The sequence below is a fragment of the Tachyglossus aculeatus genome, chromosome 14 (genome assembly GCF_015852505.1).
Source record: "Tachyglossus aculeatus isolate mTacAcu1 chromosome 14, mTacAcu1.pri, whole genome shotgun sequence".
In the NCBI taxonomy this organism is placed as follows: Eukaryota; Metazoa; Chordata; class Mammalia; order Monotremata; family Tachyglossidae; genus Tachyglossus; species Tachyglossus aculeatus.
Window position 1 is genome coordinate 55062127 of NC_052079.1, and position 27272 is coordinate 55089398.

The 27272-nt window shown below is 51.0% G+C and overlaps 1 protein-coding gene across 3 annotated transcripts in view; it reads left to right on the forward strand.

The window, feature by feature from the left end:
- BRD1 (bromodomain containing 1) overlaps positions 1-27272 on the forward strand; it is an 86525-nt gene that overhangs the window by 5494 nt on the left and 53759 nt on the right. For all 3 annotated transcript variants that reach the window (XM_038756174.1, XM_038756173.1, XM_038756175.1), the window contains exons 2-3: positions 7955-9362; positions 23128-23284. In XM_038756174.1, coding sequence (XP_038612102.1) covers positions 7969-9362; positions 23128-23284 — 1551 coding nt within the window. In that variant the 5' untranslated portion in view covers positions 7955-7968. The remainder of the gene's footprint in view (positions 1-7954; positions 9363-23127; positions 23285-27272) is intronic.

A 27272-nucleotide genomic window follows, 5' to 3' on the forward strand; every position in this document is an offset into this window, starting at 1 on the left:
ACTGTTCTAAGTGCTGGATTATTGTTATTATTATTACGTGCAGCAGTTCCAAAACTTTGTAGCTTGTATGGAGAGGAGACTCAAAACAGATATCCTCCGTAAATATTTTAAACTCCGAATTAAGGTGCCGTGGGTGGAAAAGGTAGATTTTTAGGGGCTTCGCTCTCTGAACTTGAATCAAATTTTGCTCTGTAGGGCCAAATTGTGAATTCAGGTGGGCTTCCCAAACTTCAACTTTTGTCACAGTCTGGTTGCGGTAAAGATAAACCCAAGTTGCCAAGGGCAGAGGGTGATCAGAACTAACAATCTTTTAGTTTGGGGCTGGCCAGTTTGAATTCAACACAGATGAGAATTGATTGAAGTCACTGCTGCCCCGGGGCTGTTCAGGGGTCCTTGTTGGAAGTCATTGTCCAACGTTTATTGAGCACAAACAATGGGCTAGGTGCTTGAATTAGCGTCTCTGTTGCTCGCCTCAGCAGGAAATGCAAGCTTGAATGGGCACCTTTTTGCCCCCCTAGCATTGCCCCCACATTGGGATTTATCCGAGGGTTTTTTTTTTTTTTAAAGGGCATTGAGAACCGGGTCCTATCCTTCATGAATTTTATGTCAACTAGTCTTCTGTCCCATGCTCTTTCTGAGCACATGCTTTTTTTTTTCCTTCAACACTGTTGACAGCATTAAGTCCTCCCCGTTCACATTTAAAAGGATTAAAAAAAGTGGCAGCATGAACAGCGTTGTTAACAAAAAAAGACTTGTGAATATGTAAGAATGGGGAAAGTGAAACTGAGCTTCTCCCAACTTTTGCCTGGCACCTGCGAAAGTTATAATTCTCTTTTGAGGACTTCAGGTGGTGCCCGAGGGGTGCATTTAAGTTTTTGGGTAGAGGAATAATAATAGTTATGGTACTTGTTAAGCGCTTACCATATGCCAAGCACTGTTCTAAGCACTGGGGTAGATACAAGTTAATCAGGTTGGACACAATCCCTGTCCCCCATGGGGTTCACGGTCTTAATCCTCATTTTACAGAGGAGGGAATTGAGGCCCAGAGAAGTGAAGTGGCTTGCCCAACAGGCACGTGGTGGAGTCAGGATTAGAACCCAGGTCCTTCTGACCGGGCTCTACCCAGTAAGCCGTGCCGCTTTGCCAGTAATCAAGAGCCCAGTCTGCTTGCGAAGCTTCTGTGAATGGACCCCCCCCCCCCCCATTAATGGGTAATGATACTGGGAAATAAAGATTCTTAGGAGGAATTATAGTTCCTTAATTGCAGTGCCATCCTCCTGGGTCCCAAGGGTCTAAAAAGCTGTCAGAGGGGAGAGTTGCCAAATGCCTAGAAATTTGGACCCCACGCTTTGAAAGTTTGAGTTGCATAAGAGAACACATTTAACGTGTTAGGGTACGAACCCACGACTTCACATCGCCCGGCCGGGGAGCGGCAGCTTTGAACGCACGTTATCGATATAAGCAAACAGTGTTGCGGCAAAAAAAAATCACTTCCTGTGTGCTAACTCTTCCGCCAGCCCGTGGTCTATTTTCTGAAACAGTTGTCAAAATTTTTTTCTTTCCGTTTTTTTTCTTTTTAAACGGGCGCTCTGGGGCCGATCATAACTCAGTGGTGTTTCGTTAGCAGTGAAAAGCGCCAAGCTGATGATAGTCTGAGAATTGAGTCCCTAAAATATATATGTGTCTTACGTGCGCATTGTTCAGTCATAAAAATCACCCGGGCGGGCTCTCAATTATCTATCTTAATGACAGGGATCCAGAAGCTGGGTTGCTGAAAGCCGCCTGGAAAGCTTCCCTACTCATCTCCAACCCGTCTATTTACTCCTCCCTGACCTCCTCCTCCCTGTTGTCATCCTCTTCTTCTTCTTCCTCCTCCTCCTCCCTCTCTGACGGCGCTCACAGGAAGAGGTCACTCACTGTCGGGCAGGGCGTCTCAAACCCCGCGATAGCTCCGTGGCCAAACTGCAGCCTGTGTCAGAGCGGATCCAGAGGCGCGGATTCCTCTGTCTACACCACCCTCCGCCCCCCACCCTTGGTGTGACTCAATTAAACGGGTCCCCGCACCCCCGGGCCCTGTTGAGAGGAGGAAGGAACCAGGGGGGAGAGCAAAGGAGACCCCCTCTCAGCCACTTCATTCATTCAGTCAATTGTATTTGAGCGCTTAGTGTGTGCAGAGCACTGTACTAAGCGCTTGGGCGAACACATTGTAACAATAAACGGACACATTCCCTGCCCAAAACGAGCTTAGAGTCTAATAATAATAATGATGGTGTTTGTTAAGCGCTTATTACATGCCGAGCACACAAGCGCTGGGATAGATACAGGGTTATCAGATTGTTTCCACGTGGGGCCCACAGTCTTAATCCCCATTTTACAGATGGGGTAACTGAGGCCCAGAGAAGCCAAGCGACTTGCCCAAGGTCACACAGCTGACAAGCGGCGGAGCCGGGATTAGAACTCACGGCCTCTGACTCCCAAGCCCGGGCTCTTTCCGCTAAGCCACGCTGCTTCTAGAGTATGTCTAGGTAGAGTAAGCGTCCATTAGAGAGGTACCATTTGATTGTGGTTGGAAATCATCATCATCATCAATCGTATTTATCGAGCGCTTACTATGTGCAGAGCACTGTACTAAGCGCTTGGGAAGTACAAATTGGCAACATATAGAGACAGTCCCTACCCAACAGTGGGCTCACAATACAACAACAACAATAATAATAATAATGGCATTTATTAAGCGCTTACTGTGTGCAAAGCACCGTTCTACGCGCTGGAGAGGTTACAAGGTGATCAGGTTGTCCCATGGGGGGCTCACAGCCTTAATCTCCATTTTCCAGATGAGGGAACTGAGGCCCAGAGAATAACAATAATAATAATAATAATAGTATTTGTTAAGCGCTTACTATGTGCAGTGCACTGTTCTGAGTGCTGTGGGGGATGCAAGGTAATCAGATTGTCCCACATGGGGCTCACAGTCTTAATGCCCATTTTACAGAGAAGTGAAGTGACTTGCCCAAAGTCACACAGCTGACAACTGGCGGAGCCGGAATTTGAACCCATGACCTCTGACTCCAAAGCCCGGGCTCTTTCCACTGAGCCACGCTGCTTCTCTATAGACACATTCCCTGCCCACAACAAGCTTACAGTCCAGGGGGGGAGATGGACATTAGTGTAAATAAATGACAGATATGTACATAAGTGCTCTGGGGTTTGTGGAGGGGGGATGCTGTGAATAAGGGGAACAGGTCAGGCTGACGTAGAAGGGAATGAGAGAAGAGGAATGGGGGCTTAGTCAGGGAAGGCCTCTTGGAGGAGATGGGCCTTCAGGAAGGCTTTGAGTGCGAGGAGTCACCGTCTGACGGATTCGAGGAGGGAGGGCGTTCCAGACCAGAAGCAGAACGGATGGCGGCGAGACTGACGAGGTCGAGGTAGAGTGAGCAGGTTGGCATTACAACGTCACAGAGAAGCAGCATGGCTCGGTGGAAAAGAGCCCGGGCTTTGGAGTCAGAGATCATGGGTTCCAATCCCGGCTCTGCCAGTTGTCAGCTGTGTGACTTTGGGCAAGTCACGTAACTTCTCTGTGCCTCAGTTACCTCATTTGTAAAATGGGGATTAAGACTGTGAGCCCCCCGTGGGACAACCTGGTCACCTTGTAACCTCCCCAGCGCTTAGAACGGTGCTTTGCACATAGTAAATGCTTAATAAATGCTATTATTATTATTATTAGAGGAGGGGAGTGCGCGGGCTGGGTTGTCTGTCTCCCCCTTCTAGACTGTGAGCCCGCTGTTGGGTAGGGACCGTCTCTATATGTTGCCAACTTGGACTTCCCAAGCGCTTAGTACAGTGCTCTGCACGTAGTAAGTGCTCAATAAATACTATTGAATGAATAGTAGCGTGGCGAGGTGAGGTAGGAGGGGGCGAGGGGATTGAATGCTTTAAAGCCAATGGTGAGGAGTTTCTGTTTGATGTGGAAACAGTGGGCAACCTGTGGAGTCCCTTGAGTGGGGAAACATGTCCTGTAAAAAAATGACCCAGCCAGCGGAGCGAAGTATCGACCAGAGTGGGGAGAGACAGGAGAAGGGGAGGTCAGTAAGGAGGCTGAGCACTGTATTAAGCGTTTGGGAGAGGACAAGACAAAGGGGTGGGTAGACACATTCCTTGCCCACCAGGAACTTACAGTCCCCATCCCCCCCGCCCTACCTCCTTCCCCTCCCCACAGCACCTGTGTATATGTTTGTATAGATTTATTACTCTATTTATTTTGCGTGTACATATTTACTATTCTATTTATTTTTTGTTAATTTGTTTTGTTGTCTGTCTCCCCCCTTTAGACCGTGAGCCCGTTGTTGTGTAGGGACCGTCTCTATATGTTGCCAGCTTGTACTTCCCAAGTGCTTAGTACAGTGCTCTGCACACAGTAAGCGCTCAATAAATGCGATTGATTGAATGAATAGAAGGGGAGACAGGTGTTAAAATCAATTATGGCTATGGACATAAGTGCTTCGGGGCTGAGGGCTCCCCCCTTCTAGACTGTGAGCCTGTCTTTGGGTAGGGACCATCTCTGTATGTTGCCCACTTGTACTTCCCAAGCGCGTAGTACAGTGCTCTGCACACAGTAAGCGCTCAATAAATACGATTGAATGAATGAATGAATAAGGAGTTCAGTCTTGGACGTAATTGAGTTTTAGATGGCGGGCAGACATCCAGATGGAGATGTCTTGAAGGCAGGAGGAGACGCGAGCCTGGAGGGAGGGAGAGAGAGCAGGGGCAGAGATGGAGATTTGGGTGTCATCAGCGTAGAGATGATAGTTGAAGCCGTGGGAGCGAATGAGGTCACCAAGGGAGTGAGTGTAGATAGAGAGCAGAAGGGGACCGAGAACTGACCCTTGAGGAACCCCTACAGTAAGGGGATGGGAGGGGGAGGAGGAGTCCGCAAAAGAGACTGAGAATGAATGGCCGGATAGATGAGGAAAACCGGGAGGACGGAGTCTGTGAAGCCAAGGTTGGATTGCGTGTTAAGGAGAAGGGGGTGGTCCACAGTGTCAAAGGCAGATTAAGCGCTTACTATGTGCAAAGCAGTGTTCTAAGTGCTGGGGAGGTTACAAGGTGATCAGGTTGTCCCAAAGGGGGCTCACAGTCTTCATCCCCATTTTGCAGATGAGGGAACTGAAGCACAGAGAAGTTGTGACTTGCCCAAAGTCACACAACTAATTGGCAGAGTTGGGATTTGAACCCATGACCTCTGACTCCAAAGCCCGGGCTCCTTTCACTGAGCCGCGGAAAGGCTTAGGCAACTGCTCTTGGGGGAGATGCGATTTTTGGGAGGGCTTTGAAGATGGGCAGAGTGGCGGTCTGTCATGACGGGGGAAAGAGTTCCAGACCACGGGGAGGACGTGGGCGAGAGGTCAGCGGCGAAACAGACAAGAAGGAGATTGGTGTCAGAGGAGCGAAGTGTACGCGCCCGGGTCGGGAGGAAATCAGCGAGGAGAGGCAGCGGGTGGCCGGACATCCCTCCTTCATCATCATCAATCGTATTTATTGAGCGCTTACTATGTGCAGAGCACTGTACTAAGCGCTTGGGAAGTCCAAGCTGGCAACATATAGAGACAGTCCCTACCCAACAGTGGGCTCACGGTCTAAAAGGGGAAGACAGAGAACAAAACCCAACATGCTAACAAAATAAAATAAATAGAATAGATAGGTACAAATAAAATAGAGTAATAAATATGTACAAACATATATACAGGTGCTGTGGGGAAGGGAAGGAGGTAAGATGGGGGGGATGGTGCACCAGCACATTGTTGGTGGATTCTTCTCCCACTTTGCCAGTGGCGGGCCGCTAGTGCTGGTGGCTAGAGCGCCTGAGCTGGGAAACCACGAGTCGTGGATCCTGTCCGCCTTGGCCTCTCAGCAAGTGGCTTAATCCCTGCTCCAGCTGGAATATCGGGCTCGCCGCAGACACGGTACCCACCCTCCGTTTCTCCAGGATTCTCTGAGATGCCAGAGAGAACCAGGCTGATCTCGTTGACATCTCCCTGACCCTCTCACGCAGGGATGTTGCAAAGGGAGAATTAGAACAATGCTTGGCACACGTTAACCGCTTAACAAATACCATCATTACTATCAGCGCTTAATAAGTGCCATCATTATTATTACTGATATTACTAATACTAATAAAAGTAATACTAAGTATTACTCATACTAATAATAGTTATTATTAGAAGCAGCGTGGCTCAGTGGAAAGAGCCCGGGCTTTGGAGTCAGAGGTCATGGGGTTGAATCCCGGCTGCACCACGTGTCTGCTGTGTGACCTTGGGCAAGTCACTTCACTTCTCTGGGCCTCAGTTACCTCATCTGTAAAATGGGGATTAAGACTGTGAGCCCCACGTGGGACAACCTGATCACCTTGTAACCTCCCCAGCGCTTAGAACAGTGCTTTGCACATAGTAAGCACTTAATAAATGCCATTATTATTATTACTGAAAGGTGCTTTGGTAGTAAAAGCACTGAATAGAAGGAAGCAGCCTGGTCTAGGGGAAAGAGCCCAGACCCGGACGTCAGAGGACCTGGGTTCGAATCCCGGCTCTGCCGAGTGGCCTTGGGCAAGTCGCTTCACTTCCTCCCTGTCTCATTTACTTCATCTGTACAGTGAGGGCTAAGTCCTCCGACTTGGACCGTGAGCCCCGCGTGGGACGGGCACCATCCAACCTGATGATCTCATATCTCCCCTCGCGCCCAGTACAGTGTTGGAATATAGGAAGCACCTAACAAGCACCATTTTTATTTATTTCCCCTAATAGTAACAACCCACCCCACCCTCCCATTACCCAAGGGTTACTTCCTGGTAGCGAGCGTGATACTTGGGGAGGAGCGTGAACTCTGACTCCATGGGGGGGCCGTTGTCTGCCTGACGGTGTCCACTGGGCATGTGCCAGCTACAGCCTGGCACACACACAAAACACACACATGCAAACACACACATGTACAAAACACACACATGCAAACACACACACACATTCGACAGAGTTATTGCCCTTCCCAAAGTATAATTGTGTAGGACCAGGGCAGAGTCCTCTGGGGCAATTGGGTTTGAGGATGATAAAATAATGTGGCCCACTGTTTGTGTTGTATTCCCCCCCACCCACTACACATACATCTCAGTGGAAAGAGCCCGGGCTTTGGAGTCAGTGGTCATGGGTTCAAATCCCGGCTCCGCCAATTGTCAGCTGTGTGACTTTGGGCAAGAAACTTAACTTCTCTGTGCCTCAGTTACCTCATCTGTAAAATGGGGATTGACTGTGAGCCTCCTGTGGGACAACCTGATCACCTTGTATTTCCCCCCTGCCAGTGCTTAGAACAGTGCTTTGCACATAGTAAGCACGTAATAAATGCCATTATTATCATCTGACAGTTATTGCCCTTTCCAAAGTATACTTGTATAGGAACAGGGCAGAGTCCTCTCTGGGGGAATTGGGCTTGAGGACGATAGGATGACGAAGCTGTGTTTTCTCCGTGTCGATCTCACTTGCTTGAATTTTTCTCACCTGACCCGAGGGCTCCGGCCAGCCCCGCGGCGACACTTGGTGAAATTTTGGAAGTAAAAATCGAGTGGGAGTATGTGCGAGGACGAAAAATGCCCGTTTCCCAATCTGCCTAAAGCCTCCCCTTCCAGCTGGGTGTCTTGGCATCGAGACTAGTGGGTCGTAGCCACGCCCTGAAAGCGAGACGGGCCCCGTCCCCGCCGTTTCCATCGGGTTCCCAAAAGAGCCGCCTTGAGGTCCATCTCCCCCTCCGGACCGTTGGCTCGCTTCGGGCCGGGGTGGGGGGCCGTGCCCACCGACGCGGTTACGCTGCCCGCTCCCAAGCGCCCGGCGCCCCGCGCCCACGTGAGTGCCGCCTCGGAGGAGGCCGAAGCCGAGTCTAACCACCCCCCGCACCCTGTGGTTTGCGATTTCAGGTCATCATTACCAAATGAGGAGGAAAGGACGATGCCCTCGAGTCACGGCAGCGAGGCCCAACTCTTCCCCGTGCGGAATTAACCCGTCCCCGACCCGCGAGACGCTGACCTACGCCCAGGCCCAGAGGATGGTGGAGATCGAGATCGAAGGGCGCCTGCACCGGATCGGCATCTTCGACCCGCTGGAGGTCATCCTGGAAGATGACCTGACGGCCCAGGAGCTGAGCGAGTGCAACAGCAACAAGGAGAACAGCGAGCGGCCGCCCGTCTGTCCCCGGGCCAAGCGGCACAAGCACAGCAAGGCCAAGCGCAAGAGCGAGGCCCCGCCCCCCGCCCCGGGGCCGGGGGGTCCGGCGGGCCCCCTCCCGGAGCCCAAGGTGCGCCTGGTGGAGTACAGCCCCCCGTCGGCCCCGCGGCGGCCCCCGCTCTACTACCGCTTCGTGGAGAAGTCGGCGGAGGAGCTGGACCGCGAGGTGGAGTACGACATGGACGAGGAGGACTACGCCTGGCTGGAGCTGGTCAACGCCAAGCGCAAGAGCGCCGGGGCCTCGGTGGTCTCCCAGAACATGTTCGAGTTCCTCATGGACCGCTTCGAGAAGGAGTCGTACTGCGAGGACCGCAAGCAGGGCGACCCGCCGCCCCTGATCGACGAGGACGCCGTCTGCTGCATCTGCATGGACGGCGAGTGCCAGAACAGCAACGTCATCCTCTTCTGCGACCTGTGCAACCTGGCGGTCCACCAGGAGTGCTACGGGGTCCCCTACATCCCCGAGGGCCAGTGGCTCTGCCGCCACTGCCTGCAGGCCCGGGCCCGGCCCGCCGACTGCGTCCTCTGCCCCAACCGGGGCGGGGCCTTCAAGAAGACGGACGACGACCGCTGGGGCCACGTGGTCTGCGCCCTGTGGATCCCCGAGGTGGGCTTCGCCAACACGGTCTTCATCGAGCCCATCGACGGCGTGCGGAACATCCCGCCGGCCCGCTGGAAGCTCACCTGTTACCTCTGCAAGCAGAAGGGCGTCGGGGCCTGCATCCAGTGCCACCGGGCCAACTGTTACACGGCCTTCCACGTCACCTGCGCCCAGAAGGCCGGCCTCTACATGAAGATGGAGCCCGTCAAGGAGCTGACGGGCGGCGGCGGGGCCACCTTCTCCGTCAAGAAGACGGCTTACTGCGACGCCCACACCCCGCCCGGCTGCCCCCGCCGGCCCCTCAACATCTACGGCGAGGCCCAGGGCAAGAACGGCCTCTGCCGCCGGGACGGGGCGGCCGGGGCCGGCCAGGCGGCCCGCTCCGCCTCCAGGGTCCGTAAGAGGGCCAAGAAGGCCAAGAGGGCCGCCGCCGCCGCCGCCGCCGCCGAGCCCCGCGCCGCCTTGCCGGCCGTGTCGGCGCCCAACATCCCCCCTCAGAGGTGAGCCGGAGGGCGGGGGGCGGCGGGGGAGACTGGACGGGGCCCGCCGGTCCCGGGGGCGGGGAGGGGACGGGGGTCTCTCCCGCGCGGGCCCCCCGTGTCCCGTGGGTCAGATCTCGGGCACGGGGGGTCCCCCCTCGTCAAGGCCTCCGACGTGGTTCCGTCTTTTGTCGGGGTGGCGATCTTATGGCGGGCCCAAAGAGGAGAACGCCAATGCCGAGCGAGGGTCTTCCGTACCAGCCGCCCGACTCTCAACTCCTTTTTTTTTTAATGGTATTTGTTCTGCGCTTACTAGGTGCCAGACGCTGTACTGAGCGCCGGGGCAGATCCAAGATAATGAGGTTGGACACAGTCCCCGTCCCGTCTGGGGGCTCACAGTCGTCATCCCCTTTTGACGGATGAGGGAACCGAGGCCCAGAGAAGTGAAGGGACTTGCCCCAAGTCACGCAGCTGACTTAGTACGGCGCTCTGCACACAGTAAGCGCTCAGTGAATATGATCGAATGTCCGGGGGCGGAGCCGGGATGAGAACCAGGTCTTCCGACGCCCGGGCTCGCTCCTCCAGAGGCCGCGTCGGCGCGCGTGGCGGAGCTTGAAGGGTCCGGGCGTCCCCGACGGAATCCGCGGGTCTGATCCACCGTGTCCCCGACTGACTCCCCGTGTGGGCTCGATGGTCCTGGGGCACTGGAGAGCGGGGTCACCCTGGCATTTCAGTGGCCGGGCCTTTTCCCAACCCCATCCTGGGATCTCCTAGCGGAAGCCTGCCGCGTAGAGCTTGGAGGGTGTTCTCCCCGCCTTTCTGGTTGGGCCCCTGCTGTGGCAAGATGGAGAGCTGGAGGCCGGAGGGAGGTCCCTTTCGTGATTTCCCCCGGCCCGCTTGTCTCGGCCCTGCTCCCGGCAAAGCCCCGACGTGGCGGCCGCATCTCCGGACCCGAGCAGAGGTGGGGGAGATCTCCTCCCACCACTCCCCCCAGAGTGGCAAGCGAGGGCACGTATTTTGAAAGGCGACGGGCAGGTGTTCCTCTAGTTCGCCTTTAAAGACAATTTTGCATTCCCCTTGGTAAGGACATTTGGGTGGGTGCGGGGGTTGGGATCATCACATCAATCAATCAATCAATCAATCGTATTTATTGAGCGCTTACTGTGTGCAGAGCACTGTACTAAGCGCTTGGGAAGTACAAGTTGGCAACATATAGAGACAGTCCCTACCCAACAGTGGGCTCACAGTCTAAAAGGGGGGATATCCATTTGGAGTTCTTAGTGTGTCGTGACTTACTGCTTTTACCTCCCCCCCCCACCCCTTTTAATATGGTATTTAAGCACTTACTAGGTGCCAGGCACTGGGGTAGGTAGTGGTACTTGTTCAGCGCTTACTATGTGCCAAGCACCTTTCTAAGCGCTGGGGTAGAAACAAGTTTGTCAGGTGGGATGCTGGCTAAGCAGGTTGGACACAGTCTGAGTCCCACACGGGGCTTACAGTCTCAATTCCCATTTTGCAGATGAAGTAACTGAGGTACAGGGAAGTGAAATCACTTGCTCGAGGTCAAATGGCAGGCGGGTGGCAGAGCTGGGATTAGAACCCAGGGCCTCTGACTCCCGGGCCTCTGCTTTAACCATTAGGCCATGATGTTTCCCTTCTGCTTTGGTGTTTCACAACCTCTCTGCTGCGCTACCTTGGCAGATCCATTCATTCATTCAGTCATATTTATTGAGTGCTTATTGCTTGCAGAGCACTGTACTGAGTGCTCGTACTAAGGCAGATGCAGCCTTGGCTCAATTGACCAGGGGGACAGGGCCCTGAAGCAGTTGATCAAGAGGCAACCTGATCGATTGATTGATCAGTGATTTTGTATAGAGCACTTACTCTGGGCAGAGCACTGTTTGATAGCCGTTCAGTGGCTGGACGAACCCCAAGTTCAGAATGAGACTGAAGATTAGACTGCAAGCTCCTTTTGGGCAGGGAGCGTGTCTGCTGCTCGGTTGTGTTGTCCTCACCCAAGCACTTAATACAGTGCCCTGCATTCAGTAAATACCACTGATTGGTGACCGGCTCTGTTGTATTGTCCGCTTCTAAGTGCTTAGTACAGTGCTCTGCCCACAGCAAGCCCTCAATAAATGCCACCGGTTGATCATGGCGGCCTAAGGAACCTTCAAGTGGATACCATGGAGACACATAAGATGCTTGTGTCGAACTTTCCAGAAGAAAGGGTATTTTACACTCTACCGTTTCCTTTAATATAATTTATTTCCATGTCTGCCTGTCCCCCTGTAGACTGTAAGCTCCTTGTAGACAGGGATCAAGTCAACCGACTGGTGTATTTCTGCCTCCCCAAGCGCTCAGTACAGTGTCCCGCACACAGTAGTCAGTAAATACCGTTGATGGATTGCCTGTGAGTTCACAGATACTGTTCATACCCACCAGAATTCAGCGCTCTTGTCTTTTCTCTCCCCTGAATCCTCAATCCTTCATCTCCCCCATCTCTCATGTTCTGTAAACCACGTTCAGCGAAACGAAACTCCCTGTGACCGCGGTTGGCAGTTTCAGTAAATTTAATACGAATATTTTATCAGGTCCTCTATTCCTGGGCTAGGGAAGCTAAACACATTCCCGTTTTTCTCCCCGAGTTCTATAGTGCTCTGTTCCCAGTGGGTGTTCAGCACATACTAGGACTTGATTGATTGCTTTCCTTTTTGTTTTAATCCAGTCCCATAACGGTGATGTGGCTAAATGATAATAAAAAGGATTTCTCTACTGAGAGCACAAGGTGGTCACATTTCACCTTGTGAGTAGAGGGGTGGGGCCGACTGCCTAAAATCCGGTAGCTCTCACAGGGGAGCTCAGAAAAGGCTGTCGGGCACGGGTTGGCACGAGGCCGTTGAGGGGAGCCAGGTTTCCCCAGGCCCTCGGTGGAGTGGCAGGGTGGCAGCTCCCGAACAGGGCCAGCCCGTTGGTACTGAGGGGAGCCGGCCTTCCCCTGGCAGGGTGGCAGCTTTTGGGCAGGAGTTGACCCAAGGCCGCTGAGGCGAGCCAGCCTTCCCCTGGCCTCCGGGTCCTTGGGTGGCGGGGCGGCATCTCCTGGGCACCGATTAGCCCGAGGCCGCTGAAGGGGGCCAGCCTTCCTCTGGCTTACAGTTCCTCCGGGGGAATGACAGGATGGCAGCTACTGGGGGTCGACCTGAGCCCGCTGAGGAGAGCCGGGCTTCCTCAGGCCCTCAGTGGAGTGGCAAGGTGGCACCCCTGGCAGGGATTAGCCCAAGGCCGCTGAAGGGAGCCAGCCATCCCCTGGCCTCGGGCTCCTCGGTGTAGTGACAGGGTGGCAGCCTCCGGGCAGGGGCTTGTTGAAGGTGGTAAATCCCAAGTTCCCAAACTTCCGGCTGGTTTAAATCACTTCACACTTTAGGCCTCCCGTTTCCTCACCTGTAAAATGGGGATTCATGAATAATAACAGTAATAATGATGATAAAATTGTGGTATTTGCTTACTGTGTGCCACGCACTGTACTAAGTGCTGGGTTAGATGTAAGTTAATTAAGTCCCACATGGGGCTCAGCGTCTAAATAGGAGGGAATACGGATGTTGAATTCCCATTTTCTAGATGAGGGAACCGAGGCCCCAAGAAGCGAAGTGACTTGCCCAAGGTCGCACAGCTGGCAAGTGGCAGATCTGGGATTAAAACCCAGGTCCTCGCCCTCCCTCCTTTAGGCCTTGGGTGGGACATGGGGATGGTGTATCTGTGCTCTGTACAGCGCCGGCACTCGGAAGGTGCGTCAGCGACATACCGTAGTCGTCATTACCATCGTCAGGCTTTGTGCGTGTGTCCGAAAGTTTTCTCGCGACTTTCTTTCCGTAGCCAGCCTGGCCAACTCTGACTTATTGTTCCAAAGCCAGCCCGGAGGGATGCGTGGGAGTCTGTGGTTGTTCAGAAGTTGTTCAGAAGTTGTTCACCTTCTATCTCCACCCCAGTTTTCGGTTTGACCATTGCAGTGTAACAACCTGGGGACACATTTGTTCCTCGGGTGGAGGGGGGACGGGTCTTGGGGTAGCTGTTGGCTCCACCTCTGCCCTAATGGCTAGAGCCTGGCAGTTAGAAGGACCTGGGTTCTAATCCTGGCTCCGCCACTTGTCCGCTGAGCGACAGGTGCCTTCACATCGCCGGGCTTCAGTTCCCTCATCTGTCAAAGAGGATTAAGGCTGTGAGCCCCATGTGGGACAGGGACTGTATCCACCCTGATTACCTTGTATCTGCCTCAGCGCTTAGACCAATCAATCAATCAATCAATCGTATTTATTGAGCGCTTACTATGTGCAGAGCACTGTACTAAGCGCTTGGGAAGTACAAATCGGCAACATATAGAGACAGTCCCTACCCAACAGTGGGCTCACAGTCTAAAAGGGGGAGACCAGTGCCTGACACGTAGTAAGCGCTTAACACAAACACCATCGTTACCGTTGTCATTATCCTAGGAGTTGGCCCGAAGTTTAAAATTTCTCTGGGCGGGATCGACTTTCTGAAAAGAGCTCTGTCGGGAATCGGGGATTGTTTTCTAAGGGTGTCATCTGGTGGAGAAAAAGGGGGTGGAGAAGGACGGGGGTGTGGGGTAGCCTGGGGAGGCTGGACAGCCAGAGGCAGCTCTGGGTCAAAAAGCAACAGCTGCCCAATCTTAAATTCCTCCGGTTTCATTTGGTTCTTAACCCTTCTGGAAATAGAGGCGGTAACCCCGAACACCTGCTCCCTCTCCCCCTTTCGACCCCTCCTCTGAGGTGGGGAGCGGGGAAACGGGTTGCATTTCCCGGGGAGATGTGAAGGAGGCCCCCATTCCAGCCGGTCAAAATGCATTCCGCCGATTTTTCTGTACGTCGGAGGAAGGGCTTGGGAGCGTTTTTCCGGCTAGGGAAATGGGCAGAGAGTCCCTCTGAACGCAGCCCGAAACCGATGAATGAAAAAGGGAAAGTCGGGAGCCAGAGTGTGCTCAAGCCCGATTCCAGATTCCACAGAGCCTGGACTGGCGGGCACGCGTTTCCTCCCGTGGGCGTGGAATTAAGGGACATGTGCGGAGCAGATTTGTTCGGGAGCCGAGCGGAATAGAAAGGACCCTGGAATGCGTGAACATGCTTGACGAGGCTGGCCTCACCCCTCTTGTCACATTTTCGGAGGCAGGGCGCTCGTTGCTTGCTCGGGTGTATTTTAAAGTCTTGAGTTCAGCAACCTTTCGAAGGAAGAGTTTTCAGGAGGGGGAATGCAGGGTTAAGTTCTGGCACCTTGGTGCACAGGCAGGGAACTTGTTGAATGACTCGACAGCACTCTCCCAAGCGTTTAGCACAGTGCTCTGCAGGCTGTAAGAGCTCAATAAATACGGTCGTTGGATCAGTCGACCCCCTCTGCGGGCGTGGAGGACAGAGGCCGATGGATTCCACGAACTCGTAATGGTGTTTTTGGTAAATCTCTGATGGGGATTCAAGGAGGGCCAGGCCGAATTAGTAACGAGGAGCTGGTTGCGGTTGGGCCCTGCACGTCATCTTTGGGTTTGACAGAAGCCTCGGATTATTTTGGTGAAGAGTTGCTCAGGAAAGAGCATGGGGATTTAGACAGCTGGCGTGTGTTCTGACCCAGGACTGAGCTCTGTGGGCACAGAATTGGAGGCTGGTCCAACTGCCTGGTTTGCAGATGTGGCAGGATTTGGAGGAGGGAGGTATAGATTGGTGCTGTTTTTTTGTTTGTGTATTTCTTAAGCGTTTACTATGTGCCAGACACTGTACTAAGCGCTGGGATACGTACTAGCAGATCAGGATAATTATCAGGATATTATTATAATATATCCTGATATAATCAGGATAATTATATTATTATTATCAGGATAATAAAAATGATGGTATTTCCTAAGCAGTTACTGTGGGTCAAGCACTGCTCTAAGCACTGGGGTAGTTCCAGGCTAATCAGGTTGGACACAGTCCCTGTCCCACATGGGGCTCTCAATCTTAATTCCCATTTTACAGACGAGAGAACCGAGGCACAGAGACGTGAAGCAACTTGCCGAAGGTCAAACAAGTGGCGGAGCCGGGATTAGAACCCAGGTCCTTTTGTTCCCCAGGCTTGTACTGGTCTGTCCACTAGACCACACTGTTGGGACACAGTCCTTGATGCAATTGGGGATCACAGTTTTAATCCCCCTTTTACAGATGAGGGAACTGAGGCTTAGAGCAGTGAGGGGATTTCCCCAAGGGCACACAGCAGACAAGTGGTGGAGCTGGGATCAGAACCCAGGTCCTTCCGACTCACAAGCCTGGGCTCTCTCCACCAGTCCACTCTGCTGTTTGAAAATAAAAGCCCCCTCTGCCTCCCAGCAGGGCATGGATTCGAATCCCGGCTCCGCCACTCGTCTGCCGTGTGACCTTGGTCAAGTCACGTCATTTCTCCGTAGCAATAATAATGATGGTATTTGTTAAGCGCTTACTATGTGCAGAGCACCGTTCTAAGCGCTGGACCTGTTAACTCATCCGGAAAGTGGGGACTCGCTCCACCTGGGCAGGGTCTGTGTCCAACCCGATTTGCTTATATCCACCCTAGCGCTTAGTACATTGCCTGGCACGTAGTAAGCGTTTAACAGATACCCAAATTTTAATTATTATTCTCAGGTCCCAGGCCGGGTGGGCGCACGGCAGCAGAGGGGACAGAGGGCGCGGTTAGTGCATCACGGGGGCTGTGACTGGGAGAGTCCATCCCACAGGTAGCTACTTGCTCATCGCTCCAGGGCATTCCTAGCATCCTTTGCAGAGAGAGACAAGCAGGCTCCTGGGCCTGCTCAGGAGCTCAGTGGGACCCCGGAGGTGGGGGTGGGACGGGTCTGGAAAAGTTAGCCCCAGAGGGGGCCCCCGCACCCACCTCCCCACCGAGTCCGTTGTCCTAGGGCCGAATCTCACAATGGCCGCTCAAGGCAGGTTAGGGGATGGAGAGATGGTGATTCATTCATTCAGTCGTATTTATTGAGCGCTTACTGTGTGCAGGGCACTGTACTAAGTGCTTGGGAAGTACAAGTTGGCAACATATAGAGACGGTCCCTACCCAACAACGGGCTCCCAGTCTCGTACCTCGTTCTCGCCTGTCCCGCCATTGACCCCCAGCCCACGTCATCCCCTGGGCCTGGAATGCCCTCCCTCTGCCCATCCGCCAAGCTAGCTCTCTTCCTCCCTTCAAGGCCCTACTGAGAGCTCACCTACTCCAGGAGGCCTTCCCAGACTGAGCCCCTTCCTTCCTCTCCCCCTCGTCCCCCTCTCCATTCCCCCCATCTTACCTCCTTCCCTTCCCCACTGCACCTGTATATATGTATATATGTTTGTACATATTTATTACTCTATTTATTTATTTATTTATTTTACCTGTACATATCTATTCTATTTTATTTTGTTAGTATGTTTGGTTTTGTTCTCTGTCTCCCCCTTTTAGACTGTGAGCCCACTGTTGGGTAGGGACTGTCTCTATATCTTGCCAACTTGTACTTCCCAAGCGCTTAGTACAGTGCTCTGCACACAGTAAGCGCTCAATAAATACGATTGATGATGATGATGATGATAGAAGGCGATGGATCGGTGGTATCTACTGAGCGCTTGCCAGCCAGCCTAAGCGCTTGGGTGAGCACAGGAACGGTTGGGGTGCCAGGGTACTTCAGGGGGCTCGCTCCAAGGCTGAAGTATCCCCGGCTCCAGTCTCCGCCGCTGTCAGCTCTAGCACTGGCTACTTATAATAATAATAATAATAATAATAATGGTATTTGTTAAGCCCTTAATATGTGCCAAGCACTGTTCTAAGTGCTGTGGTAGATGCAAGGTAATCAGGTTGTCCCACGTGGGCCTCACAGTCTTAATCCCCACTTCACAGATGAGACAGAGAATTGAAGTGGCTTGTCCAAGTTCACACAGCAGACAAGTAGCAGAGCCGGGATTAGAACCCACCACCCCGGACTCCCAAGCCCGGGCTCTTTCAACTAAGCCATGCTGCTTCTCGCGTAGTCTTTTCCAGAGCACTACTAGTATACTGTTGGCAGCGTAACGAAAATGCTTTTTTCACACGTGTTAATTCAAGTCTTTCCTCTCCCTGTGAATAAGGTACGATATGTTTGAAGAGTCGCAAACAGCACGGTTAATCTGGTTCACTGCCCATCACCGCTGATCTGCGGCTTCTACAATTTAACCTAGCGAAGCAGCGTGGCCCAGGGGAAGGAGCCCGGCCTGGGAATCAATCAATCAATCGTATTTATTGAGCGCTTACTTTGTGCAGAGCACTGTACTAAGCGCTTGGGAAGTAGAAGTTGGCAACATATAGAGGACTTGGGTTCCAGTGCCTTCTCCGCCACTCATTGGCTGGGTGGCTTCACTTCTCTGGGCCTCAGTTTCCTCACCTTCATAATGGGGGTTCATTACGTCTTATCTTTTCTACTTAGACTGCAAGTCGCATGGGGGACCCGATTATCTCGGCACTTAGTACAGTGCTTGGCACATAGTAAGCGCTTGATAGGCCACAATTATTCTTATTAACCTTGCTTTTCTATACTCCAGGTGATCAACAGGTGCTTAGTATAGTGTTCTGCCCCCAGTAAGTGCTTAGTAAATACCATTGATTGATTCATACACATTTATTACCCTATTCATTTTATTAATGATGAGTATATAGCTATAATTCTATTTATTCTGATAGTACTTGTCTACGTGTTTTGTTTAGTTGTCTGCCTCCCCCTTCTAGACTGTGAGCCCGTTGTTGGGTAGGGACTGTCTCTATATGTTGCCGATTTGTGCTTCCCAAGCGCTTAGTACAGTGCTTTGCACATAGTAAGTGCTCAATACATACGATTGAATGAATGAATGAATGCCCGGGCACATAGTGCTTATTTTTTTAAAAAAAGGAAAGATTTATTTTTGTGGCCCTGGCCTTCATTGGCATATGCCTGATGGAAGGCCAGAGGGATCATCATCAATCGTATTTATTGAGCGCTTACTGTGTGCAGAGCACTGTACTAAGCGCTTGGAAAGTACAAGTTGGCAACAGGGATGAAGTTTTGATCCTTGAATCCTTAAAGTTCTCCTCTATTTCCCAGGGATCTAGCATTCGGGAAGGCATTCTGAATTCTGCGTTGCCCTGTATCTGCCATCTGCGTGTTATCTCTGCCCTTGCAGAGCGGGATCGGATGGTTTATTTTGGGACAAAACCGAGCCAGATCAAGGAATTTGACTGTTTTCTCGGTTGTGCCTAGACAGAGATGCCCATCCCAAAGGATTTTAGACGGTAGAATGGGAGAACCCTTTAGGGTCATAAAGGGAACCAGTTAATTGCCTTTATAAATTTAGCCTTCCCTAATTGGGAAGTGGCTGCCTCTCAGCAGATTGTAGCTTTGTTAGGTTTTTTGGTGTTTTTTTAAAAAGGCCATTTCAAGATAGTTAAGCTTAAAGGATCCTTCTGTTGTCATAAATATTTTTATTGAAGGTATTTACTCGAGTCTGGTAAACACCGAGAGGGTTTTGGTTCTCTGTCAGTATTAAGTCATCTCTAGTTTTATGAACATGAGAACCAGAAGGGGCTTAGAGAAGCGCATGCTCATCTTTCCAAGTTTGTCGTCTTGTTAAAACAATAGGGTTTTAAAGGCTTAGTTCAGGGAAATTGGATTTTTGAATTGGTGATGAAGAAACAGTCACTTTGCCCTCAAAGGTATATTGTGTGTGTGTGTGTGCTTTCTGTCTGTCTCCCTCTTGCTCTCTCACTCCCCTCTCCCCAACTCCCCTCACCCCGCAGCTTTCTGGTCTGCTACCATAATCTGAATTAGTGCCTTTGAGAGACCTCGTTTCCAGTAGTTGCCTCTGACCACCCATAATATTTTTTTAATGATATTTGTTAAGTACTTTCTATGTGCCAGGCACTGTAAGCTCTGGAGTAGATACAAAATCATCAGCTTAGACAGTTAGGGGAAAGAACACAGGCTTGGGAGTCAGAGGACGTGGGTTCTAATCCCAGCTCCGCCACCTGTCTGCTGTGTGACCTTGGGCAAGCCACCTCACTTCTCTGGGCCTCAGTTACCTCATCTGTAGAATGGGGAGTAAGACTGTGAGTCCCTGTGATTACCTCGTATCTACCCTAGCTCTTAGAACAGTGCTTGGCATGTAGTAAGCGCTTAACAAAGACCATCATCATCATCACTTGGGCTTAGTCTTAATCTCCATTGTACAGCTGAGAAAACCGAAGCCTAGAGAAGTGAAATGACCTGCCCAAGGTCACACCGCAGACAGCTGGCGGAGCCGGGATTGGAACCGGGCTCCTTCCGACTCCCACTAGGCCACCCTGCTTGACTCTTAAACCGTCAAGTCTCGTCTCTGCCCATTCTACTGTCTTCCCTCCCTGCAGATTTGCCCATTCCTTAGGTTTCACGGCATTTTGCCGGAATCAGTCGATCAGTGGTATTTATTCATTCATTTATTGTCATATTTATTGAGTGCTTATTGTGTGCAGAGCACTGTACTAAGCGCTTGGAAAGTGCAGTTCGGCAACAGATAGAGACAATCCCTACCCAACAACAGGCTCACGGCCTAGAAGGGGTAGACAGACACAAAACAAAGCGAGTAGGCAGGCATCAGTAGCATCAAAATAGATAAACGGAATTATAGATATATACATATAGATATATATATCTATAAACGGAATTATAGATATATAATGATATATATATCATTAATTGTACGCTCACTACTGAGCGGTCAGGAGAGTAGTCAGTCATATTTATTGAGTGCTTTCTGTGTGCAGAGCAGTGCAGGAATTAGTGGGCACATTCTCCTCCCTCAAGAGCAGAAGCAGCGTGGCTCAGTGGAAAGAGCACGGGCTTGGGAGCCAGAGGTCATGGGTTCAAATCCTGGCTCCGCCAATTGTCATCTGTGTGACTTTGGGCAATTCACTTAACTTCTCTGTGCGTCAGTTCCCTCGTCTGTACAATGGGAATGAAGACTGTGAGCCCCCCCGCGGGACAACCTGATCACCTTGTCTCCTCCCCAGCGCTTAGAATAGTGCTTTGCATATAGTGAGCGCTTAACAAATGCCATCATTATTATTATTGAGGAATTCCCAGACCAGGGAGGGGGACAGGTCATCAAATAAACGACAGTCACCCCAGACTCGATATTCTTCGGCCTGTAGGGTTTTTTGTTTTCGAAAACTTGGGTGTGTTCACGAGTGGGGGGCTACAGCCTGTTTCGGAGAGAGGGTAGGTATTGAGATGTGCAGTGGGTGAACAGAGATTCACGTAAAGGCTTGTGAGGCAGCAACCGTAATCCTGTCTCGGACCCAGAGTCTTTTTCAGCATGGCCTCTGCCGGCAAAACTTTCCTGCTTCACCTGTCCCGAGAAAGTGTTTTTCAGATGATAAGAATAACCTTGTTCCATCGGGGATAGGTAAGCGCTTGCACTGGGCCAAACACTGGACTCCGCTTTGGGGCAAGTGAAAGACGATCAGATCGGTCACGGGCCCTGCCCCGCCCGGGGCTCGGAAACGAAGAGGGAGGGAGAAGGAACAAGGAACAGGGATCTTATCCCCATTTTACAGATAACTCGGGACTCTGAATCAAGGAGGAAGAACAAGGAACAGGGATCTTTTCCCCATTTTTCAGATAACCCGGGACTCGGAATCAAGGAGGGGGAGGGAGGAAGAAAGGACAGAAATCTCATCCCCATTTTAATCAATCAGTCAATCGTATTTATTGAGCGCTTACTGTGTGCAAAGCACTGTACTAAGCGCTTGGGAAGTACAAGTTGGCAACATATAGAGACAGTCCCTACCCAACAGTGGGCCCACAGTCTAAAAGAGTGGGCTCACAGTCTAAAAGACTGATTTTACAAATCAGTCGATGGTTTTTATTGAGATCTTACCATGTGCAGAGCACTGTCCTAAGCGCTTGGGAGAGGACAGTGCAACAGAGTTGGTAGACACGATTCTTGACCACAAGGAGTTTGCAGCTTTTCAGGGCGGGGAGGGAGTGAACATAGACTTTATCAATGCCAACTGTGTGCTGAACACTGGGGTAGAGACAAATGAGGGAATTGAGGCCCATGGAAGTGAAGCGATTAGCCCAAGGTCCCCCAGCAGGCTTAGAACCCAGGTCTCCTGACTCCCAGCCTCACGCCGCCTCCCTTATTTTCCATGCGTTCAAAGTGAACGAGAAAGGAAAAGAATAATTTCAGTCAGTCAGTGGCATGTCCTGAGCCCTTACCGTGTGCTGAACGCTTCGGATAAGACGGTGCAACAGAGTTGGTAGACACAATCTCTGCCCACAACGAGCTTACGGTCTAGAAGATTTCTAATTTCTAATGGGGTTGTCAAATGTGGTTTTCCCCCTCTCTGGGGGGGCGGCTCGGTTTTCAGTTTCAACGATCCAGATTCTTTTCCTGTGTACCTCGGGTGAATCGTTAGCGACCGGGCGTTTTCTGCTAGAATAAGCCCTCGGTGGATTTTAAATGCCTTTGGTCTTTCCCGTCAGCTCCTCCGTCTGATCATTAGCTCTGAGGAGGCTTTTTATCTTCACCCGGTAACTGGGTTGTATTTAGAGCATCGGCTTTTCCGTTATAAAATGGGAAGCAGCGTGACCTAGTGAAAGGAGCACAGGCCTGGGAGTTAGGGGACCTGGGGTCTAATCTCAGCCTTGAGACCCTGGGCAAGTCACTTCACTTCTCTGTGCCCCAGGTATCTCAACTTTAAAATGAGAATTCAGTCCTCCTCCCACCCTCCTACTTAGACTTCGAGCCCCGTGTGGGACAGGGACTGTGTCCAACCTGATTTATCTATCCCAGTGCTTAGACGAGTACATGGCACAGTATGCACTTAAGAAATATTATTATTATTGTCATTATTAAATAAATGGAAAATAGGTTGCAACCTGATGTTGCAGTTATTCTCCCTGGCTGGATCTCGCCTCTTCAAAAAACACACATTTTATTGATTTGAAGTCACGATCCTATTACCAGTCATTCCAGCTGCTTAGTAATCTGTCTTAATGGGGGAAAGGGATAATACATTTCAAAGAAATGGAACTATTAGGTTCTCTGGGGAATTATTAAAAAAAAAAAATCAGATGATCTCTGCCTGTCTTGGGAGCTTGTTACAGGGGAAAACCGAACAAATCCAGAAACACGGATGTTCAGTTAAAGTAGCGGATGTGTATTTATACGCCCCTTTCGGGTTCATGTGTTTTCAGCCACGTACCTGGACTACTATTCCAGACTCGTTCTTCTCACTCCCTCTATTCGTGAATATTTCGCCTCCCCCGTTAGATTATAAGCCCCTCAAGGGCAGGACGCTCTCCTGGCGTGCTTTCCCAAGCAGATAGTCAGGAAATACAATCACTCGGCAATCCAGAAGCCTTATTTTTAGAGGCGTGTTGAATAGTTTCTGTGGCTTCCACCAGAAAATGCCCAAACCTTATATGTAAAAAAAAAAAAAAAAATAAAAAATGGATCGGATATCGAGGGCCCTCAAAAGTTCCGTTTGTAAATCCAGTCCGTGCTGTTGATTTCCCGAGAGACGCTGGCCCAAACTGTGCCCGTCGGTTGCCTTTCTCGGCGGAGCGAGGGTCTGCCAGGTTTCTGGGGAATCTGGGGAATCGCACCACCTCCCGCGACAATTTCCGCAGGGACCCCGCGCGCCCTTGTCCCGGGCAGCGCCTTAACCATCTTATTTCCCCTCGGTGAAGCACGTCCGTCATGCACCTTCACAAATTAAACTGTCAGTTTTTCCACATTTTTAGATTAAATAAAATTATGAATCAGGTGGCCATTCAGCGGAAGAAGCAGTTTGTTGAGCGAGTGCACAGTTACTGGTTACTAAAAAGACTGTCTAGAAATGGCGTCCCCCTGTTGAGGAGACTGCAGTCCAGCTCACAGTCCCAAAGAAACTCTCAGCAGGTACGTAGCTCGCGTGCGCGCTTTCCAAGAAAAATAGTGTCGCCGTCGGTTTCTGAAATGTCACGCCCTGCCCTCCCACTTTTTTGAGGGTTCCCCACGCCCAAGGTGAAAACATTAAAAAAAAACTCAACAGATGATGGTATTTGTTAAGCGCTTACTACGCGTCAAGCACTGTTCTAAGCGCCGGGGTGGATAGAAGATCATCAGGTTGGACGCAATCCCTGTCGGACAAAGGGCTCACAGTCTTAAACCCCGTTTTCCAGATGAGGTAACTGAGGCCCAGAGAAGAAGAAAAATAATAATTATGGCATTTGTTAAGCGCTTACTATGTGCCAAGTACTGTTCTAAGCAGTGGGGTTGACACAAGGTAATCAGGTTGTCCCATGTGGGGCTCACAGTCTTCATCCCCATTTTCCAGATGAGGGAACCGAGGCCCAGAGAAGTGAAGCCACCCGCACTCTTTTCCACTAGGCCGGCATTAATGGAGACCTCGGATCGAGAAGGGCCCAAGGCTCGCCCTTGAGCTTGCTTAATGGGGTTTTTTTTTATCCTGCTTGGCTGCCCCCTCCCTCTTCACGGTTCCTCACTTTTCTGCTTTAAACCCCTGCCCCCTTCTCCCCCCACTCCCCCAAAAAGTTCCCCAACCAAGTCCCAGTTAGGAATGATTAACCAAGCCTTAACTTGACCCCTGCCCTCCTGATTCTGCAGAGGCCTCAAATGCCAGTCCTGAAACCTTCACTTAAAGGAGCGGGATGAAAAGTTAGGGGCAGAAGGCGGGGAGGGGATGGTCCGCTTTCCTCGGCTGCCCCGGCTCTCCCGACCGGCCACGACTGGCCCGATGTGTTTGGAGGGGGAAGAGTGAGGAAGCCCACGCCCTCCCTGGCAGACGGGACCACCCTCCCGCTCCTCCTCAGCACAGGGTTGATCCGACAACCGGATCTCCGGAACGCTGACCGCGTGTTACGCACTGTGCTGAGAGTTGCGGGAGGATGCGGGAGCGTCTCCGTCGGGAGAAGCCCCAGCCTGGCTTTTAGGCTCCGTTGCTTCCCCAGAGAGCAAAGCCAGGGTCCTTAGAGTCCAGCGATGAACAAAATCCCCATTTTTGGTCCAAGTCTCCTGGCAAAAAGAGTGAGAAAATCCACGAATTAAATGAGAATGGTTTTTTCAGGCAAAAAAAAAAATGTGAGGAAATATTACATTTCTCTGGAAAAGATTCTTTGGTCCGGAACCCCATGTGGGACAGGGATTGGGTCCAACCTGATTGACTGGTATCTACCCCAGCGCTTAGAACAGTGCTTGGCACATAGTAAGCACTTAAGTACCATGATTATTGCTATTATTATTATTATTGTTATAGCTACCCTGGGGCTCGCACAGGAAATACTTGGTCGATACCTTAATGGATTCCCCCGATAGACTGAGCTCGCTATAGTTAGGGAACGTGTCTACAGACTTTGTATAACGAACAACAAACTTTGTTGTATTGAACTCTTCCAGGCACTTAGTATAGCACCCTGTCCACAGTAAGCCATCAAATGCTTAGAGAAGCAGCGTGGCGTAGTGGCAAGATCCCGGGCTTGAGAGTCAGAGGTCGTGGGTTCTAATCCCGACTCCAAAGCTTGTCTGCCGTGTAACTTTGGGCAAGTCACTTCACTTCTCTGTGCCTCAGCTCCCTCATCTGTAAAATGGGGATGAAGACTTTGGGCTCCATGTGGGACAACCTAATTGCCTCGTATCTTCCCCAGTGCTTAGAACAGTGCTTGGCACATAATAAGCGCTTAACAAATACCAACATTATTATTGTTACTATTAAATGTAGTTGACTGATACCTAAATCATTGTCACTGTCCTCTGCGGTGGCCCTTGTGTTGGCCTCGTTGAAACTAGAAGCGGCTTAAGGAGGCCGTATCGGGGTAAAAGTGAAATTTGGTGCCCCTCATCAGTTTGTTAAGGTGAATCCGATGGTGGTCTGCTTATTCTCTCACACCCCCCTTCCCCACTCTCTCTGACTTCATCCCATTCATTCATTCATTCAATTGTATTTCTTGAGCGCTTACTGTGTGCAGAGCACTGTGCTAAGCGCTTGGGAAGTACAAGTTGGCAACATCTAGAGACGGTCCCTACCCAACAGCGGGCTCGCAGTCTAGAAGGGGGAGACAGAGAACAAAACAAAACATATTCACAAAATAAAATAAATAGAATAAATATGTACAAATAAAATAAATAAATAGAGTAATAAATACGTACAAACATATATACATATATACAGGTGCTGTGGGGAGGGGAAGGAGGTAAGGGGGTGGGGGAAGGAAGGAGACGTTCCCAGACAAACCTTCCCGCAGTTCTGTAGACTGTAAACTTTTCTTGGGCAGGGGAACGGATCTACCGGCTCTGTTATATATATATATATATATATATATATATATATATATATATATATATATATATATATAAATATATATATATATATATATATATATATATATAGTTTCCTCCCAAGCGCTCCGTACAGTGCTCTGCTCACGTTAGGCGCTCGGTAAATATGGTTGGATGGTGGCCATCAGAGCCCGCCCACGCCACCTCCTCGCAGATGTCGCGACGTAAACAGGCTCCTTCATGCCGGAGAGTGGTGGTCCGCCCCAGGCAGCCAGTTTGGCCACTTCATTCGGGGATGACCCAGCCAAACCCTTGCCCCGTGCCCCCCTATCAAGGCCGGGCTAGGTTGCGAATCTCCCCACGAGGGACAGAGTCCGACTCTAATTCCAACCTCTGCACTCAGTAAGCACCTGATAAATACTATTACTCTAGGCAACCGGGGCTTGGCATTTATGGGGCTGGGGAAGTTGCCAGGAAAGACGAGAAAATCCATCCGTGGTATTTAAGGAGGGCTCCGGGGGCGCAGAGCTCGGTACTAAGCGCTCGGGGGAGGACAGCACGACGCAACGGAGGTGGTAGGTACGTTCCCTGCCCGAGAGGAGCAGGGATATTCAGGTTGATCCGGTGGGGACCGTCACCGCCAGGTTAGGGTTTAGACTAGATTCAGGGAGACCTTTATAGCAGGAGCGTGGTGAGCAGTGCGTGTCTGCAGGAAGGTGTGTTGTGTGTTTGTGTGGGTGCATGTGCAGGAAGCTCTGTGTGTGTATGTGTTTGTGTGTGTGTGTAGGAAGCAGTGTGTGGGCTGCTTGTAGGCCAAGAAGTAGCCGCAAAGTTGCGCATTTAGCCTTTTACACAAGCTGGGAGGAAGTAATATTGCCTCTTGTCATGCAGGCTGTTGCATATGGACTGTAAAGAAAAGAAAATGAAAGAGCCACATCAGAATTTTTTTTCAGTGGTATTTAAGTGCTTAATGTGTCAAACACTTGTTTTGTTTTCTTTTAATGGTATTTAAGCACTTACTATATGGCAGGCACTGTTCTAAGCACTGGGATAGATGCAAGTTATTTAAATTGGACAGAGAAACAGCCTGGCCTAGTGGATCGAGCCCGGGCCGGGGGTCAGAAAGACCTGGGTCTAATCCCGGCTTTGCCACTTGTCTGCGGGGTGACCTTGGGCAAGTCACTTCACTTCCCTGTGTCTTGGTTACCTCATCTGTAAAACGGGGATTAACGCTGTGAGCCCCATATGGGACAGGGATGGTGTCCAACCCCATTTGTTTGCATCCACCCCAGTGCTTAGAGCAGTGCCTGACACATAAGTGCTTAACAAATGCCACTATTATTATTATTAGACGCAGTCCTTGTCCTACGTGGAGCTCTCAGTCTTATTCCCCATTTTATAGATGAGGGACCTGGGGCCCAGAGAAGTGAAGTGACTTGCCTTGGGTCACACAGCAAGCAATGGCAGAGCTGGGATTAGAACCCAAGTCCTTCCGACTTTCAGGCCCGGGCTCTTTCTACTAGGCCGTGCTGCTTCTCCACAGCAATAATAACAGCAATCTTGTTAAATGGTCATTATGTATCAAGCACTGTATTGAGTACTGGGGTAGATA